This window comes from Alosa sapidissima, chromosome 3 (assembly GCF_018492685.1).
Source record: "Alosa sapidissima isolate fAloSap1 chromosome 3, fAloSap1.pri, whole genome shotgun sequence".
NCBI classification, from domain to species: domain Eukaryota; kingdom Metazoa; phylum Chordata; class Actinopteri; order Clupeiformes; family Clupeidae; genus Alosa; species Alosa sapidissima.
In genome coordinates this window covers 19,726,885-19,741,697 of record NC_055959.1, presented here as the reverse complement: position 1 = coordinate 19,741,697, position 14,813 = coordinate 19,726,885, and the positions used below count along the sequence as shown (strand labels likewise).

General features: G+C 47.5%; 1 protein-coding gene across 4 annotated transcripts in view; it reads left to right on the top strand.

Moving 5' to 3' along the window:
* The window catches only part of cdc42ep4a (CDC42 effector protein (Rho GTPase binding) 4a), a 29,039-nt gene that overhangs the window by 9,903 nt on the left and 4,323 nt on the right, over nt 1-14,813 (top strand). Inside the window, exons 2-3 of one of the 4 annotated variants that reach the window (XR_006030732.1) lie at nt 1,878-4,030; nt 4,980-4,983. Coding sequence is in view for 3 of the 4 variants with exons in the window: in XM_042086075.1 (XP_041942009.1) it covers nt 2,095-3,357 (1,263 nt within the window). In the remaining variant the exon portion in view is untranslated. Of the gene's footprint in view, nt 1-776; nt 797-851; nt 1,153-1,877; nt 5,812-14,813 lie in introns of those variants that run through there. The other 3 variants (XM_042086077.1, XM_042086076.1, XM_042086075.1) reach the window with 3 other exon arrangements.

Genomic DNA, 14,813 nt, shown 5'->3' with positions numbered 1-14,813 from the left:
GAGGTGGTGGGGGGTGAGTGTGTGTTTATTTTTGATTGTGATTTACTATGTGTGAGGCATTGTATTTGGTTGTGTGAATGGGTCTATGAGTGTCTGTGAGGTTGTCTTTGTGTATTTGTGTGTTTGTGTGTGTGTGTGTGAGAGAGAGAGAGAGAGAGAGAGAGAGAGAGAGAGAGAGTGTATGTGTGTGTTTGTGAGAGAGAGAGAGAGAGAGAGAGAGAGTGTGTGTGTGTGTGTGTGTGTGTGTGTGTGTGTGTGTTTGCGTGAGTGTGCTTGTGCATGCATGTTTCTGTCTTTCCTCTGCTCGCCAGCTGCAGGCTGTCATGGAAACGGGCATTAGAACCCCCTGATTGAATTTGTGCCATATGTGCTCCAGCCTGGTGCTTGTCTCTCCTCTTCTCCTCTTTTCCCCTCTCTCTCCTCCACTCCTCTACACTGAGCCAGAAACCCTCTCTACTCATCCCTCCCAAATACTCATTACAGAGCTCCATGGAATGAGAATGAGGGTTTCTTCTGACTAACATTATTTGGGACCATTTAATGATGAAGATCGATCGTCACTTTCCGGCTGAAACACAATCTTTATTCCCTCAGCAGACTGAGCAACAGTTGGCTCTCTCGGTTCTACTCAGACGGACTTCTAATTTAAACAGTAGAGGCATCCGTTGTGTGTGCGTGCAAGGTTTTTTTTTTTTCTCTATCGTTCCGTCTTTCATTCTAGATGAGGACTTCCGCTGCTTGCTGACAGGAAGCAATTTAGTCTACGTGCACAACGGGGTTGTCATGGTGACCGCAGGTAACGGCATACAGCCAGGAAGTGCTGTTTTCTGCTTCAGACGTCTCATGCACAGCACACCAAACAGGGGCAGTTGTCTGCTCGGCTACCGCTGCCAGGTTTTGTGAATTAGCCGACGCCGTGCCTGCCTCCCCACGCTCCGCGGTCAAACAGCAGACTCAGTAAATATTTTATCGCGTTATGGGGTGGAGGGACCTGTTGTGTCTGCTGGCTCCTTTGGCTGACTTTCCATTCTGCTGAAACTCCCTCCCGTAAGGAGGCCTGAACTTTGTTTAAATATTGTGAAGGGCAGGCAGGATATTTATTTGATTTAATCAGCTGAAGGGCAGAGCCTGTGTAAATATGTGTTGACATGAGTGAGTTTGCTTTCAACATACAGTATACCAGTACACACCGCTGCATGAGATATTTCATCCGCATATTTAATACTTACTGTGTGTAACTACATTCAGTCCTACTTTCAGATTACTTTTGAGGTTTCCACCAAAGGTTATTATAGTTTATGCATGCTCAAGACTGTAATAATGACCATGTCATTATTAAGTCATGTCATGATCAAAACGATTATTAAAAATTGTGGCCTTGGGATCACTGGTTGTGACTGTGACTGTAGGCAGACATTAATGATTATGGATATGGGATGTGTGCCATCGACACTACTAAGCGAGTGTATTTAATTTAACCGGAGAACCCTGTGTTCTGTTCAGCTCGGTTATCTTGTTATTGATTTAAGCCGCAGCTTTTCTGTGTCTGTCTGTTCTACCCCTGGGGGACATTGAGTCCTAATGAATTCCAGGATATGGCACAGGTCACACAGGCCTGCAATGAGAGGTTCTGAGAGCAGCAGGGAGAGCGAGGGTTCTTGAACCTTGAGTGATGTAGGGATGTCTGTTTCCCTGATAAGAAATCTTGGATTCAGGCCACATTTTTGTCTTTGTTTAGCTGGCAGAGGGTGGTGTTTTACCTCATTTTTTGTCATGCAGTAGATGTTCACCTTGTCTTTAACTTGTCAGTTTAGTGAAGATAAAATGTTAAATGTTTGCAATGTTAAATGTTTTTCTTTTCTTTTTTTCTCCTCCAGGTGGCCCACCTCAGGTTTGGAATTTGAGGTCGAGGACATCCTTTCCCCAGGAAGGAAACTCTCCAGGAATTCGTAAATGTGTCATCACCTGCACAAGATCCCAGATCTTCACTTGAAACCGTCAACATTCAGTCTCTGACCCCACTTCTTTAGCCTCACTGGATTGTACATTCATTGTTTTTGCGTTGACCTGACTCGTGTTCCCAAGCACGCCAACATGCCCATCCTAAAGCAGCTGGTGGCGGGCTCGTCGCAGACCAAGCGGCGCACGCGCACGGAACTCACCACCGAGATGATCAGCGCCCCGCTGGGCGACTTCCGCCACACCATGCACGTGGGCCGCAGCGGCGAGGCGTTCGGAGACACGTCCTTCCTGAGCAGCCGCTCGGGTGAGCCCCCCCGCGAGGCACCCGCCACGGCCTTCCCACGCTCGCCCAAGCCGGGCCTGCTCACCCGCACCTTCCGCAGCAGCAAGCGCTCGCAGTCTGTTAACCGCGTGGACCAGCGAGGCGACAACACGCTGCTGCCTCCAGGCGGATCGCCGACCTTGGTCAAGAACGCCCTGTCCCTACCATTCCTCAACGATGAGAGCGACGGGGAGGGAGGAGGAGGCAGGGCACTCCAGAGCCTCACCTCAAGCCCCTTGAGGCAGGCGCCTGGGCCAGACAGTAGGGCCTCATCCAACGGGGCACTGGCTGCACCACAGGTGCTCGACCTGGAGCAGCACGAGCAGCTGTTCGGGGTCCTCACGGACCTGCGCTCACCTGGCTCCTACAACGGAGGAGGAGGGGGGATGAAGAAAGCCGAGTCGGTGATGTCCTTCCACGTGGACCTGGGGCCCTCCATGATGGGGGATGTCCTGTTTGTCATGGAGAAGGAGGAGGACGACCTTGGGTTCGAGGAAGGGAAGAGCAGTGAGGGCAGAGCCTCTCCACCTCTCAGTGTGCACGCTGAGGGTGACGAGGAGGTGGATGAAGAGCAGAATAACTATGATGAAGATCACAGAAAGGAGGAAGAGGAGGGGCATGAGGAAGAGCACGGTGAGGAGGAGGAGGAAGAAGAGGTAGGTGAAGAGAAGGATGTGAAGGTCGAGGTGATTGAGGCACAAATAGAGGCCCATCCAGGGGTGCCAGAGCATCAACAGCAACAACAGCAGCGATACGAGCTAGAAGAGCCTGAAGACGTACATGAAGACGTACATAACCTACATGATCAGGTTCCTCCCAGACCACCAAGTTCAGTAGACCAGGACATCCAGATGGATGCTCCCTACACCCCAGAGCTTCAGCCCAAGCACCTCCAGAACACAGACAGTTGCTCCATGTCCAGCTCTAGCTCTGCAGCCTTTGATGAGAGGCCACCAAGCCAGCTACTGGAGGTGGAGGCACCAGGCGTGACTCGCTACAGCCCACCACCACCTGTGGAGGAGGGAGAATTCTCATCATTCATAGAGGATGAGGATGACGAAATACGTCTGTAAAGCTTCACAAGTGACTGGATGTTTTTAGAGACAAGACACAGATATTATGGCTCGGACCTTTTGACATGTGTTCTGTGGTACAACTCCAGTGACAACATGGACTTGTTGAATAGAACTTAACGACTGTTTCCTTGAGGAGTTTCCTAGTATATCAAATCCAGAGTACCATCCGTGTGTCCTTCCGACTCCTTTACTCCGGGAGGTGAATCAGAGTGACAGCTCCCACTCGCCCAAGAGTGTCACATGGCATCACCATCTGTCTCACTTGCCTCGACACGTCATCTGAAAAACCAAATGAGGCACGCAACATGACTGGATTATAACCAAACTTCTTCCTGGATTGCACTGATGCCTTCATGAGGAGGGTAAATGCTACATCAATGTTTAAGGGACGTCAAGGGCTTTTCTTCATAAACCAATCTAGTGAGGCTGTGTCTGACCACATCCTCTGCAGACAGCGTGTGGGGAAACCCACAGTTTGAACATACTGTACATCCCGTAATGCCAATGTGGGTGGACTCCATTAATCCTGCCATGTGAATCTGTAGTCTGCAGCAACTGGCTGCTGTGTCTCCAGCATACAGTTCTGTTTCTCTTCACCTCATCAGCAGTGATCTAGCCGAGGACAGTGTTTGGCCTGTAAGAGCGCCTGGTTGTCAGGATTGTTCCGGAAGTTCTGTGCAGGATTGTTCTGTGCAGTAAATCAGTATTGGATGAACAAAACAAACAGCTTCACTCAGCATCCCTTTTTTGGTTCCTCAGGTCTGGTGCCCAGACCAAGGCAAGGAAAAGTGGATGGTATCTCGGTTCAGAGGTCACGTGTCTGTTTATCTAACAAAGTGCAGAGGCACAGACCAGGGACGTGACCGAGGCATAGTTTACCCAGCGCTCTCCCTGAGCTGACTCCAGAAGGGCGTAGTAGCTGACAGAGTTATGACTGATTTTCCTGTGATCATCTTAGGGCAGTGAGGTGTAACGCCTTGTGAAAGTTGGAGCATTTAAGTTGGTGACTGGCTGCTCCCTACCTCCACCCTGCTGCTGACTGTTAGGTAGGAGGAATTAATGGCCAATTTTTTTTTCTTCACTCTATTCTGTTCTGTTTCTTTTGAACACCTTGAATCGTCTTTGCGATGTGTGTGCTTGTCGTGCAGCCTGTGGATACAGTCTTTCGTTTCTTGCCACTTCCTTCCTGTCATCATCTGACCTAAATGCTAACCTGCAGTATGCTTAGCAGCGCAAAACAGAATGCCCCGCTGTATATTTCAAAACCTTATTCAACGTACATTCCCAACAAGACACTGCAGGATGAAGCTGAATGCTAGGTAGTAGATGGTTGTTATGATGTCAGCAACACAGCAAGTGTCCACTATTATTGGTTGTTTGTATTGTTTTTCTCTTGTGAGAATTGCAGATCTACAAGTGCATTAAGCAATCTGGCTGAGGCCGGAAGATGTGTTTCTTGCTACAAAGCCATTGCTGAGGTTGAATGGTTTGGACACTGGACCTCAAGAGTCTGGGGAAACTTGAGACATCACAAACATGCACACGCATGCACACACACACACACACACACACACAAAAAGTTCAAAAAGACAAACACTAACTTTTTTGTTTTCTAACAGGAGAGTTGAATAGATTTTAGACTGAGACATCCATAACCACCGAGGAGATGCACCCCAGCCCAGTGCCTAACCTGTCAAGGTTGTCTTTCCTTATTGAAAACAGAAAGCATCCGAGACCCTTTTTTTAAACCCTGTAGGCCTTGTAAATATTTAATGACACAGACTCTCTCCCAGGTGGTTGTGTGAGGTATACTACCCAGGCAGGAAGGGCATTATCAGTTAGTCCCATAAGCCTTAAGTAGGAATGACAAATGTGCCAAATTTAATCAAGTATTTCCTCCTAAACTTCAGTGGCCACTGAATTTAATTAAATGGAGGCCTGTCGAGTGTGTACTGCCCTGTTTTATTTCTTCATTTTGATATTTATTGCCAACGCCTGTTACTCGAAATCCATTTGGCACATGCAAATGGCAGCACTAAAGAGGAGGATGTCGAATCACTTCATGATGTTCACTGCCAGACAGCATGGGCCATCTAATTCAAAGATTGTTTACACAAGACTCGTCTGATGTGGTTAAAACTGTCCTTTTGTTTACGGGTTGTCGCAAACCACCGTAAGCATGTTAGCATGTTTAGCAGGCCTGGCTCCGTGAACAATGTGTGAGACCCTGATATGTCCGAAAGTCAATATGCAAACTTTTCTAGGACTGACTGAGATGTTTGTGGTGAGCAGTTTCCCCTTTTCAGTGTATTTATATATGCTATCACCACTGTAATAACTTTGCCCGTTTCTCCTCCTCTCTGTGTGTGGCAATTATTGTATATTCACATGCTCTCTCCCTTTCTCGCAGATAACTGCTATATTTTTCAATAAAAGAACCAGTGGTCATCAGCTACCAGTTTGTTTCTTTGCATAAATCAGAGAAGAAAGACTTCACTGATTTTAAATATGGGGTTTCTACTGCAGAGGCAGTGCATGAGGCAGCAGATTCAGGCAGTGTTTGCACTGCTAATAGAAAATGCTAGCCTACTGTCTGTGAACTCAAAAGAGGCTCCATTGGGGCAGAGTTAGAAGCAAGAGTCTTTAATGCAACACACAAACACCACGCAAATTTAGGTCAGGATTAAATAATTGATCAGACAAAGCGTGTAGCTTAGCAGCTTAGCTATCCTCTACGACTTCTCTTCACATAATGGTTGTCAAAGCAAGGACTAGCCTACATTAAGGACTTCACTTAAGACATTTTTGAGATCCCTTCTGTGCGTGTGGCTGTACTGAGCTGGCCATCCGGGCCAGCACCCCCCGCTAGGGTTACCACATGGTCTGGTTTTCCCGGGATTGTTCTCTTTTTTTAATGTCTGTCCCGGAAAATTGATAAGCTTTCCTGGGACACCAAATGTCCCGTTTTTTGGTGCAAATGCACTTCTATTTTTTTTTAAGTATTCCCTAGTTTCACTTTCAATAAAACCTACGTTCCACTCCTGCAATCCTATTCCTTATCCTTATTTTTCTTAAGTTATCTTGATTGTATCCAGCTGTCGGAGGCAATGATGCGCGTATTTGATTGGTTGTAATGCAGACCTGCGAAACGAAAGTTTACCTTAACCATCAGCATCACCTAGCAACTACCAGCCCCGCGCAGCATGTCCAAGAGAGTGAGTGCGTAGCAGATTGGAGAGGGTAGCCTAGTAAGAAATTATGGTTCGATTTGGTTTGATAAAATGGGGGGCGAGACGGAGGAGAATATAGGTCTACAATCAATGTCAGGGCCAGCGGCGAAGAAAAAGAGATACACAGTAGGCTATACCAGTGGTTTTCAAAGTGGGGGCCGCAAGGGGGTGCCAGGGGGGCCTCAGCAAGTTGGAAGGAAAAATAAAAGCAACAAATAAATACATTTTAAAAATGTAAAATATACCTATTACTATGAGAGTTGTTATACAATGCCATTATAATAATGTGATGCATATCTGAACATTATATTTCCCATGATAATGACTGGGAATAATAGTAGAGTAATAGCTCTCATATAACAGAAAGCCCCAAATACAATTTTTACACACTGTATGCTCCATTGTGAAGTGCTTGTGGCTAAAATAATTATTAGGATTAGCTTAATGTATTTTTACATTTGCCGTTGTATTGTCGATGGGTTTAATAACACATCAAGAGGGTCCTTAGCCAGAACCTAGTGGTATTTGCGGGGCCTTGGCCAGAACCTAGTGGTATTTGGGGGGCCTTGTCGTGGAAAAGTTTGGGAACCCCTGGCCTATACAACGCTGACAGGGTGGAAATTTCGGAGTACTTAATATGCATAGTAGCCTATTGTTAATGTTTTATGGATTAGCTAAAAGAGCAGGTGAAAGGGCATTATGAGAACCGTTAAGACTCAGCAACCTAAGTGACAATGAATGCACCATTTATAGTTAGGCCTAAACAGTAACATTTGCAGCATTTGTTAATAAGTTATTATTTAAAACCAGAAATAGGCCTAGTATAACTATGAATTATAGGCATTTAACATTAATCAAAATCATAACTTTTTTTTGGGGGGGGGGGGGGGGGGGGGGGGCGGCAATGAATGTCCCGGCGGATTTTCACAAATAAAATGTGACAACCCTACCCCCCGCAGCTGCTGCATGTGGTTCCCCGGGGAAGAACGGGGCGAACGGGACGCGAACCCAGGTCTGACTGGAGGAGGGGTGGTACAGAATTTGAAAAGGGGTGCACGAGTTAGCGAGCGAGCGGTCGACTTTAACTTGGCAATGTCTTTTGTCCTGGCCGGGCGGATGGGTGAACTCAAATCCGATGTGACTGGCACTCATTAGGCCACCGCACTGCGGGTCTGAGTGGACCGCGGGACGGACCCTAGGGAACCACGCATAAGTCAACGCCTCACTGCCTGAAGCCTGTGCAAGTGATTGATAGGCTTCGACCCTCGTTCCTGCAGGACCCCCATTCAGAGGGACTTGTAGACAGGACAACACTAGCCTACCCCCGTCTGTGTATTTAAGTCTGGAGAGGTGACATAAAATATTCATAAACACTTAATTCATTACCTGACTCAATTGTGCAGTGGGCTGTCACGTTGTCTGCCCGTCTGGTAGGTCTATCTTTGCTATGCTCATTCATTTGTTCAGTTATATTAGTAGCCCCGACAGGCTTTTCATGCGTGTAATTTCTGCTGATCCAGAGGTTAAAAGACTTACCTTTTATGTTTCAACTCTTAACCACCTAGCGTTATCTCTAACGGGTAGTATTACCGCTATTTAGCTTCTGTATTAAGAGACGTGACATCAAGTTCTAGTTGTTCGAGAACTATTGTTACAGTGCGCCATCTAGTGACCATTTTGTTGTTGTGTGGGAGTCAACCAGCATCACTATCAGAACTTTTATTCCCATGGCATGTTCCAGCACAAGGGCATTTCCTGTTTTCAACTCCTGTTTTTATCATCTTAATTTCAAATAGTAGAAGAGCACTGAACAACTGATTTAGTTATCTAATGTTCACTATCATCCTATTTTCTCAATGCCCTTTTTGATAGGCGAGTATTAGATGCCAGTTTACATATTACTTAATTACTGTACCTTCATGGGACTGATGCAGAGGAGCCCCTCTGTTTACTCCACATCACCCACTGCCCTTAGCTTCTACCAGTAGAGGGCGCTGCTTGTCCACTGCTTGAGTGTGTGTGGAGAACCCCGCCAAATCATGTGCCTTCCCTGCCGAATTCCATGACGGGAGCTGCCTGCTCTTCCAGGAGGTGGAGGACAAGAGGAAATCTGGAAAGCATTAAACAACCTGCCGGCAGAGCGGAGGGCTCTTTTGGGGTAGTGGAGCGTGGGGGATGGGCCCGCACCGCCCCAGAACACAGGATTCTTCATCACAACTTGCTTCTTGAGGACTCTACTCACACCCTACACAAGCACACGCACACACACACATACACACACACACACACACACACACACTCACACACACACACTACACGCACAATGCACATACACATAAATACACCCACAGTGACTACATACACACATAAACACACAAACATACACCCATGCATGCAAGCGTTCCAGAGCACAGCTGGGCGTGTACACACACACACATACACACGCTCATTCAGAGTCTTGCAACAGCCCCCTCCCATCTCCCACATATAGCACAACTGGCCGTGAGGGTTTCTTTTCTCATTCCAGTCTACCCCATAGTATTCTGAAGCCCTACAACTCAACAATGGGTTTGGAAGCGATATTGGGAGTAAGAGAGAGAGAGAGAGAGAAAGAGGGAGAGAGAGAGAGAGGGATCTTTACTGGGGACGGGAGTGGGGGGAACATCAGCAGATGGGACCAGGCTTGCACGCGGCTGTTGTGATTGGCGTGGTTGGAGCGTGGTGCGGTGGGAACCGTTGGCGTTTCCAAGGAGCAGAGGGGGGCCCTCGGTTTTTCACCCATTCCTCCAGTCTCATTCTGTGGGCTCCGGCACGACCCACAGTAGCTCACGTCACGTAACATGAACATTTAGGGTCAGGCAGGGTTTGAAGCGTGCCTACAAATTCCCCCACATCAACCCACTGAGGCCACAAAGGAGAGAAAGTAACCTTTCCATCATAGCAACATCCATTAATCTCATCCTCATCTCAAGTTAAACAAGGCAGCAGAGTCTGATCGAAACCCATTCTCTACTGACTATCCCTCATTCATTGATTTCCATTGATTGATGTCTATTGATTGACCTGATGGAGACACTCCCCACTGGCTCTGTTCAGCTGATGTTGGAGTATTTCACTGACAGGCACAAAAAGAAGGGTGTTGGCCAGTGGTGAGGCCCATATTCTTTTTTTATTGTTCTGACACGAGAGGGAGAAAGAAAAAACGGCTCCTCCTCTTCAGACGTAAGTGCGTTTAAAAAAGGATAGACAGAACATCCCCACCCTCTCCAAAAAGAACAACTAAAAAAAAGTGCTATTTGGCTGTAACTGCACCAGGCTCCAACTTTTGAGCAGTTTCCCCCAGCATCTGTTTGACCATCTGAAACGATTTACATTTCTCTTTTTTTCAGTGTTTTAACATTTCAAGGCTCTGTGACCTCTTGTTTCAGTATCAACTATGAAAGCCATGAATTCTAGTTTTCTCTTTGAATTGGAGCGTTCCTTGTGCCTCCTCCGAAAGATTAGCTTGTTCAAGTCCTGTGGAAAGAAATAGGGAAAATGATAATAAAACCAGCCAATGGAAAAACAATGCAGTCTCAGCTCTGGCTGTGTCTTGAGCCCTGCTTATAACCACTTTTTTCCATCTAGCATTTCCAGGAAGAGTTTCAAAAAGAAAAGTATAAGTTTTCTGCTGCTCAACACTGCACACAGGGCGCAGAGGATCTCGTTGTGTGTTGGACTGCAAAGGTAAACGTTCTGCTGTGGAGCTATGACCCTTGACCCCTGATTCTGGGTTGCTGGCAGGGGACCACACACACAGAGAAAGGGGTAGGTTTGCAAAGTTGAGAAGGGAAGTTTGGGGCGGATCCAAGATGTTTTACCTTCTCTGCGTAATGCATTTTTTCTCCCCTTTTCCTTCTTTTTCGACCAGCTCTCCACATCTGTTCAGGAAGCCGAACGTCTGATTTGTGACTTCCAAATATTTTTTGTTTTGCTATTAATTTGCTAAATGGATGATTCCTGCGCATGAGAAATACTACTAAAATCTCAAAAAGCTCAAAATGTTTTCTCAAACTGCATTTTTATTCTCCTGTGAGGGGCTCTCTGGAGTGTCTGTTGCAATAAGCGGTTTCCTGTATAAATCACTGTTGAAACACAGAGCCTGAGCGGGTTCCAGTTTAGCCTCTTAAATCTGCCTTTCCCACCCAGTCTACACTCGCACCACCTCACACCCTTAACTAAGACACATCTCGTCTTCATCCGCCTGGATTAGAATGGAACTGGAATATTTGGTAACATGCGCTCGTGTCAGTATGAAAGTCATATGACGATGGTTCACCCACCCAATGCATGCGCGTCACACCCACCCCTCTGCTGTGTGTGTGTGTGTGTGTGTGGAGTCTGTTCCATTCCTCTTGTTCTGGGGTTGAGCACTGGACTGGAGTCAAGAGTGAATGTCAGGGGTGTGCTTTCATGGTTCCTTCTCTTCCGAGCAGCTGAAATGAGAAATACCACACTATTTACTTCACCAAGTCTTCTCATGGCATGGCAGATATTTTCCAATCTTCTCTCTTTCCCTCTCCTTCTTCCTCTCTCTCGCTCTCCCTACTCCCCCCCCCCCTCTTTTTCTTTTCCCCATCCCCCGACGGGCTCCAGAAGACAACGCAAACTGCAGACTTTTGGCGGGCTGTGCGGCCAGCCTCAGCCTTGGCCTGCACTGAGCCATGAACACACATGCTGTCTCTGTGCGGAGGAAGCCTCTCTCTCTTATTCTCCCTGGAGCGCCGCCAATTCCGCCTCTTCCCCACCTCTTCACTTCATACGGAGCGGAGGGACTCCATTTGTGGGCAGTGCCCTCACTCACCCCCACACTTACCGCCCACTGCTGTGGACACCTGAGGCTACCTTAAGCGCCAAAGGCTATGTGGGCAGAAGGGGCCCGTTTGGGCGCACCAAGAAACGGTGCCCAGCTGTGGTGGCACATGCTGTGAGACACATTCTTGAGAGCTTACCCGTCAAAATATGATCTGCAGATATCCTCCATAACTGAGCGACAGACAGATATTAAACCGTACATAAATCCGTAAAAAAAAAAAAAAACGTTGTTATTAGCGGTGCCTCATTTTTCAAGATGCTGTTTTGCAGCGCACATTCTACTGGCACTGGGGCTTTGCAGAAAGAAACAATTTCTCAATTTTCCGCTTGTTATGATGTCAAGAATGGAGAAATGTGAGGTTTGAACGTCGTTTAAAATCCAATAACAATCCACTGTACTTAAAGGGCGGGCTAGGATGGTTGGGGGGGTGGGGGGGTTGGCTGCACCTGTGTCCCTCCGCCAGAACAGCACGCAGGCAGCTGGGGCGAGAGAGCAGAAGCGCCATGAATCCCGGGTCTGTTACGGGGCTCTCCTTTTCCCGCCTTTACAGCTGGATTATGGCTGTCACTGGCCTGGTGGATATGAAGATGGTGCCTCTTCACCACATTCCTTTGCTGAGCTGTTGGCGTGGGGGGGGGGGGGGGGTTGCAGGGTGTCGTAGACAAATGGCAGAAACATGCGGCGGGCCGTATAGAGACACCCCTCTGCTGTAGAGGACCGGAGCCCCCGGCCTGTTGACTGGGGGTCTCGTCCAGTATAGGGGGGATTGTGTCTCTGTGTGAGACCCATATAATGCCCCCCTTGTTCTTGAGAGAGGGAGAGGGAGAGGTTTCATCGTGGGTCTGTGGCCCTCACTGTAGGGCGACTGGGGCAGCGGGGAGCAGAGGAGGAAGAGGAAGGGAGGGAGTAGGGGTCAGCGTTGGACAGGAAGTTGCAAGATCATCAGGGGTCACTTGCTTTTGGCGGAGATTAAACCCTGACCTCGGCAGGAGCTTCTGGGACCTCCCCTCGGCCATCAATAACACGGCCCACTTTCATCAAACCACACGCCGCACAACAAAAACCCCTGTTCCACAGTTCAGCACACCACCCAGCATTAACCTGAAAAGGGGAATTTTCAATTAAATCCTGCCTGCTGTGCAGGTGTGTGTGCATGTGTGTGTGTGTGTCTATTTGCGTGTGTTATGAAACACAGAAGTGGATTGATATCTCGCTCCACCACATTCCCCAGGCTGCCTCCTCTGTGCTACTGGTAAGGTTGCCAGCGCGGAGTTTTCGGATGCACAACACCTCTTTTTTCCCGCTTGCCCCCTCACTCTCGTTTGTAAGGCCAGGTCTAAAAGAAGGCTTCGCTGTGCGGCGGTTGCCAAGTGCATTCCTCTAATACTTTTATAAGGTACACAGCGTCCACTCACCACAGCGGGCTAACCACGCTGACATTTCAGCGCACCATTAAAAATCAGCTCTGGCAATCCAGAGAGGGGTCTGCAGACTTTTCCATTACTGCACTTCACTTCCTGTTTCTTTCTGTCTGTTTTTCACTTTCCCGACACCCCCCCCCCCCACACACACACACACACACACACACACACACACACTCCACCCCCCCCCCCCCCAGATACCCCACCCCAAACCCCCAACCTCAGTTTCTGCAGGATGTATCTTTATTCACATGGCTTATTGCTCATGTCAACCCCCCTATCCGTAAGGTACTTGTGTGTACTCTTGTCAGAATATTTTTTTTTTCAAATTCTATTTGACCCTTATTGACCCTGGTAAAATGAAATTAGAACCAGTTCTTCATTTACGTACATTACAGAGATACAGAACAATGTGACCCAGCAGGTCATGAGTCTGGGTTGGGTTGACTGTGCAGGTGTCTGACTGAGAGTGCTCTGCACATCACACACCTGGGCGTAGTCAGCCACTCTCTCTCTCTCTCTCTCTCTCTCTCTCTCTCTCTCTCTCTCTCTCTCCTCCTTCTCCTCCACCATCAGGCTGACATTTCCTCAGCAGTGTGCTGGATAAAGGAAAGGGGAAAAATACTGGGGGTTCTGGCTTCCCCCCGCACCTCTGGCTGCCAAGGCTCAGCTACCATCAGCCAAGAGACCTGTTAAGTGTACAGAGCAAATCTGAGCTGGCAGCCCATACACATGACTAAGAGGTATGGCAAGCTCAGCTTGTGTCTGTGTGCATCTGTTCATGAATGCATGTGAATGTGTGTGCGTGTGTGTGTGTGTGTAAGCATGCTTGTACTATGTATTTATGGGGTTTCACGACTATTGATTTTTACTAGTTGACAAGATTTGAATAAAAGTTAGTTGACAAGATTTGAACAACTAGTCGACTATGTGTGTATATGTGTGTATATGTGTGTGTGTATGAGTGCTGAATGTGCTTTAGCTGGATGTGTAAGTACAGCACCCCTCTGCTCTCCCTGAACTTCTGACGTTTTCCCTGGGAGGTTTCTCAGTGTAAGGCTCTATTTATTGTCCCGCAATTCAGCATTCCACCCATAGACAAGGAGCTGTATACAAATCCAAAATGAAATGTTTACTGAAAACACTGGGAAAAAGCAGCCACTGCACGCCTAATCTATTCAAATGGAGGGCCGGCCATCTCCGAGCGTGCAAACCTAGCATGGTTCCCCTCAGGCAGCTAAGGCCAGAGTGAACTCCCTTCTGGCCAGGAATGAAAGCATGATGTAAGCTCCCCTCCTCCAGCCCCACCCCTCGACCCCCCTCCACCCAAACCAATCCACTCGCCTCATCTGCATGTGTTTTATTTGACTGACATTTTACGGCGATGCCGTAAGGCAGAAACTGAGTCGATGCGGTGCAGACGCCACAGAAAACATCAGAGTCGACAATGTTTCCCCCTCTCATTTGAGAGAGACGCAGAAGAGAGAGAGAGAGGCACAAAAGCAAACGCAGTCAAAAGCAGTTTGAATTCCTGCAGAAGGACAAGCCACTTAGTGACGGATGGAAACGTTTAGGCATGTGTCTGCGTGAGGTAGTATATATATTCCATATATACGTACGTCCATCAAGAAAACAATCTTAGAATATTGGTTTAATAAAGAGATACATGTAATAATTGATGAATGCACAATATATGGCTAACTGGCTAACTGCCAGTCAGACTGGGCGACTGTGGCTGTATGGGCAAATGTAGTGGAAGAAATGAATGAGCTCCTTAGAGCTCAATAATGCATGTATCGGTATTTATTTTAATGGGCCCATCCTCTTTTTATCATTTATTTAATGTGGTGTACAAGTGTTTTCCTTAGTTAAAATGTTTGTTCTTAATGTGATGAGTCAACGTTTGAGTCTTGTTCTATTAATCTTCCAAAACTATTAATAAAAAAT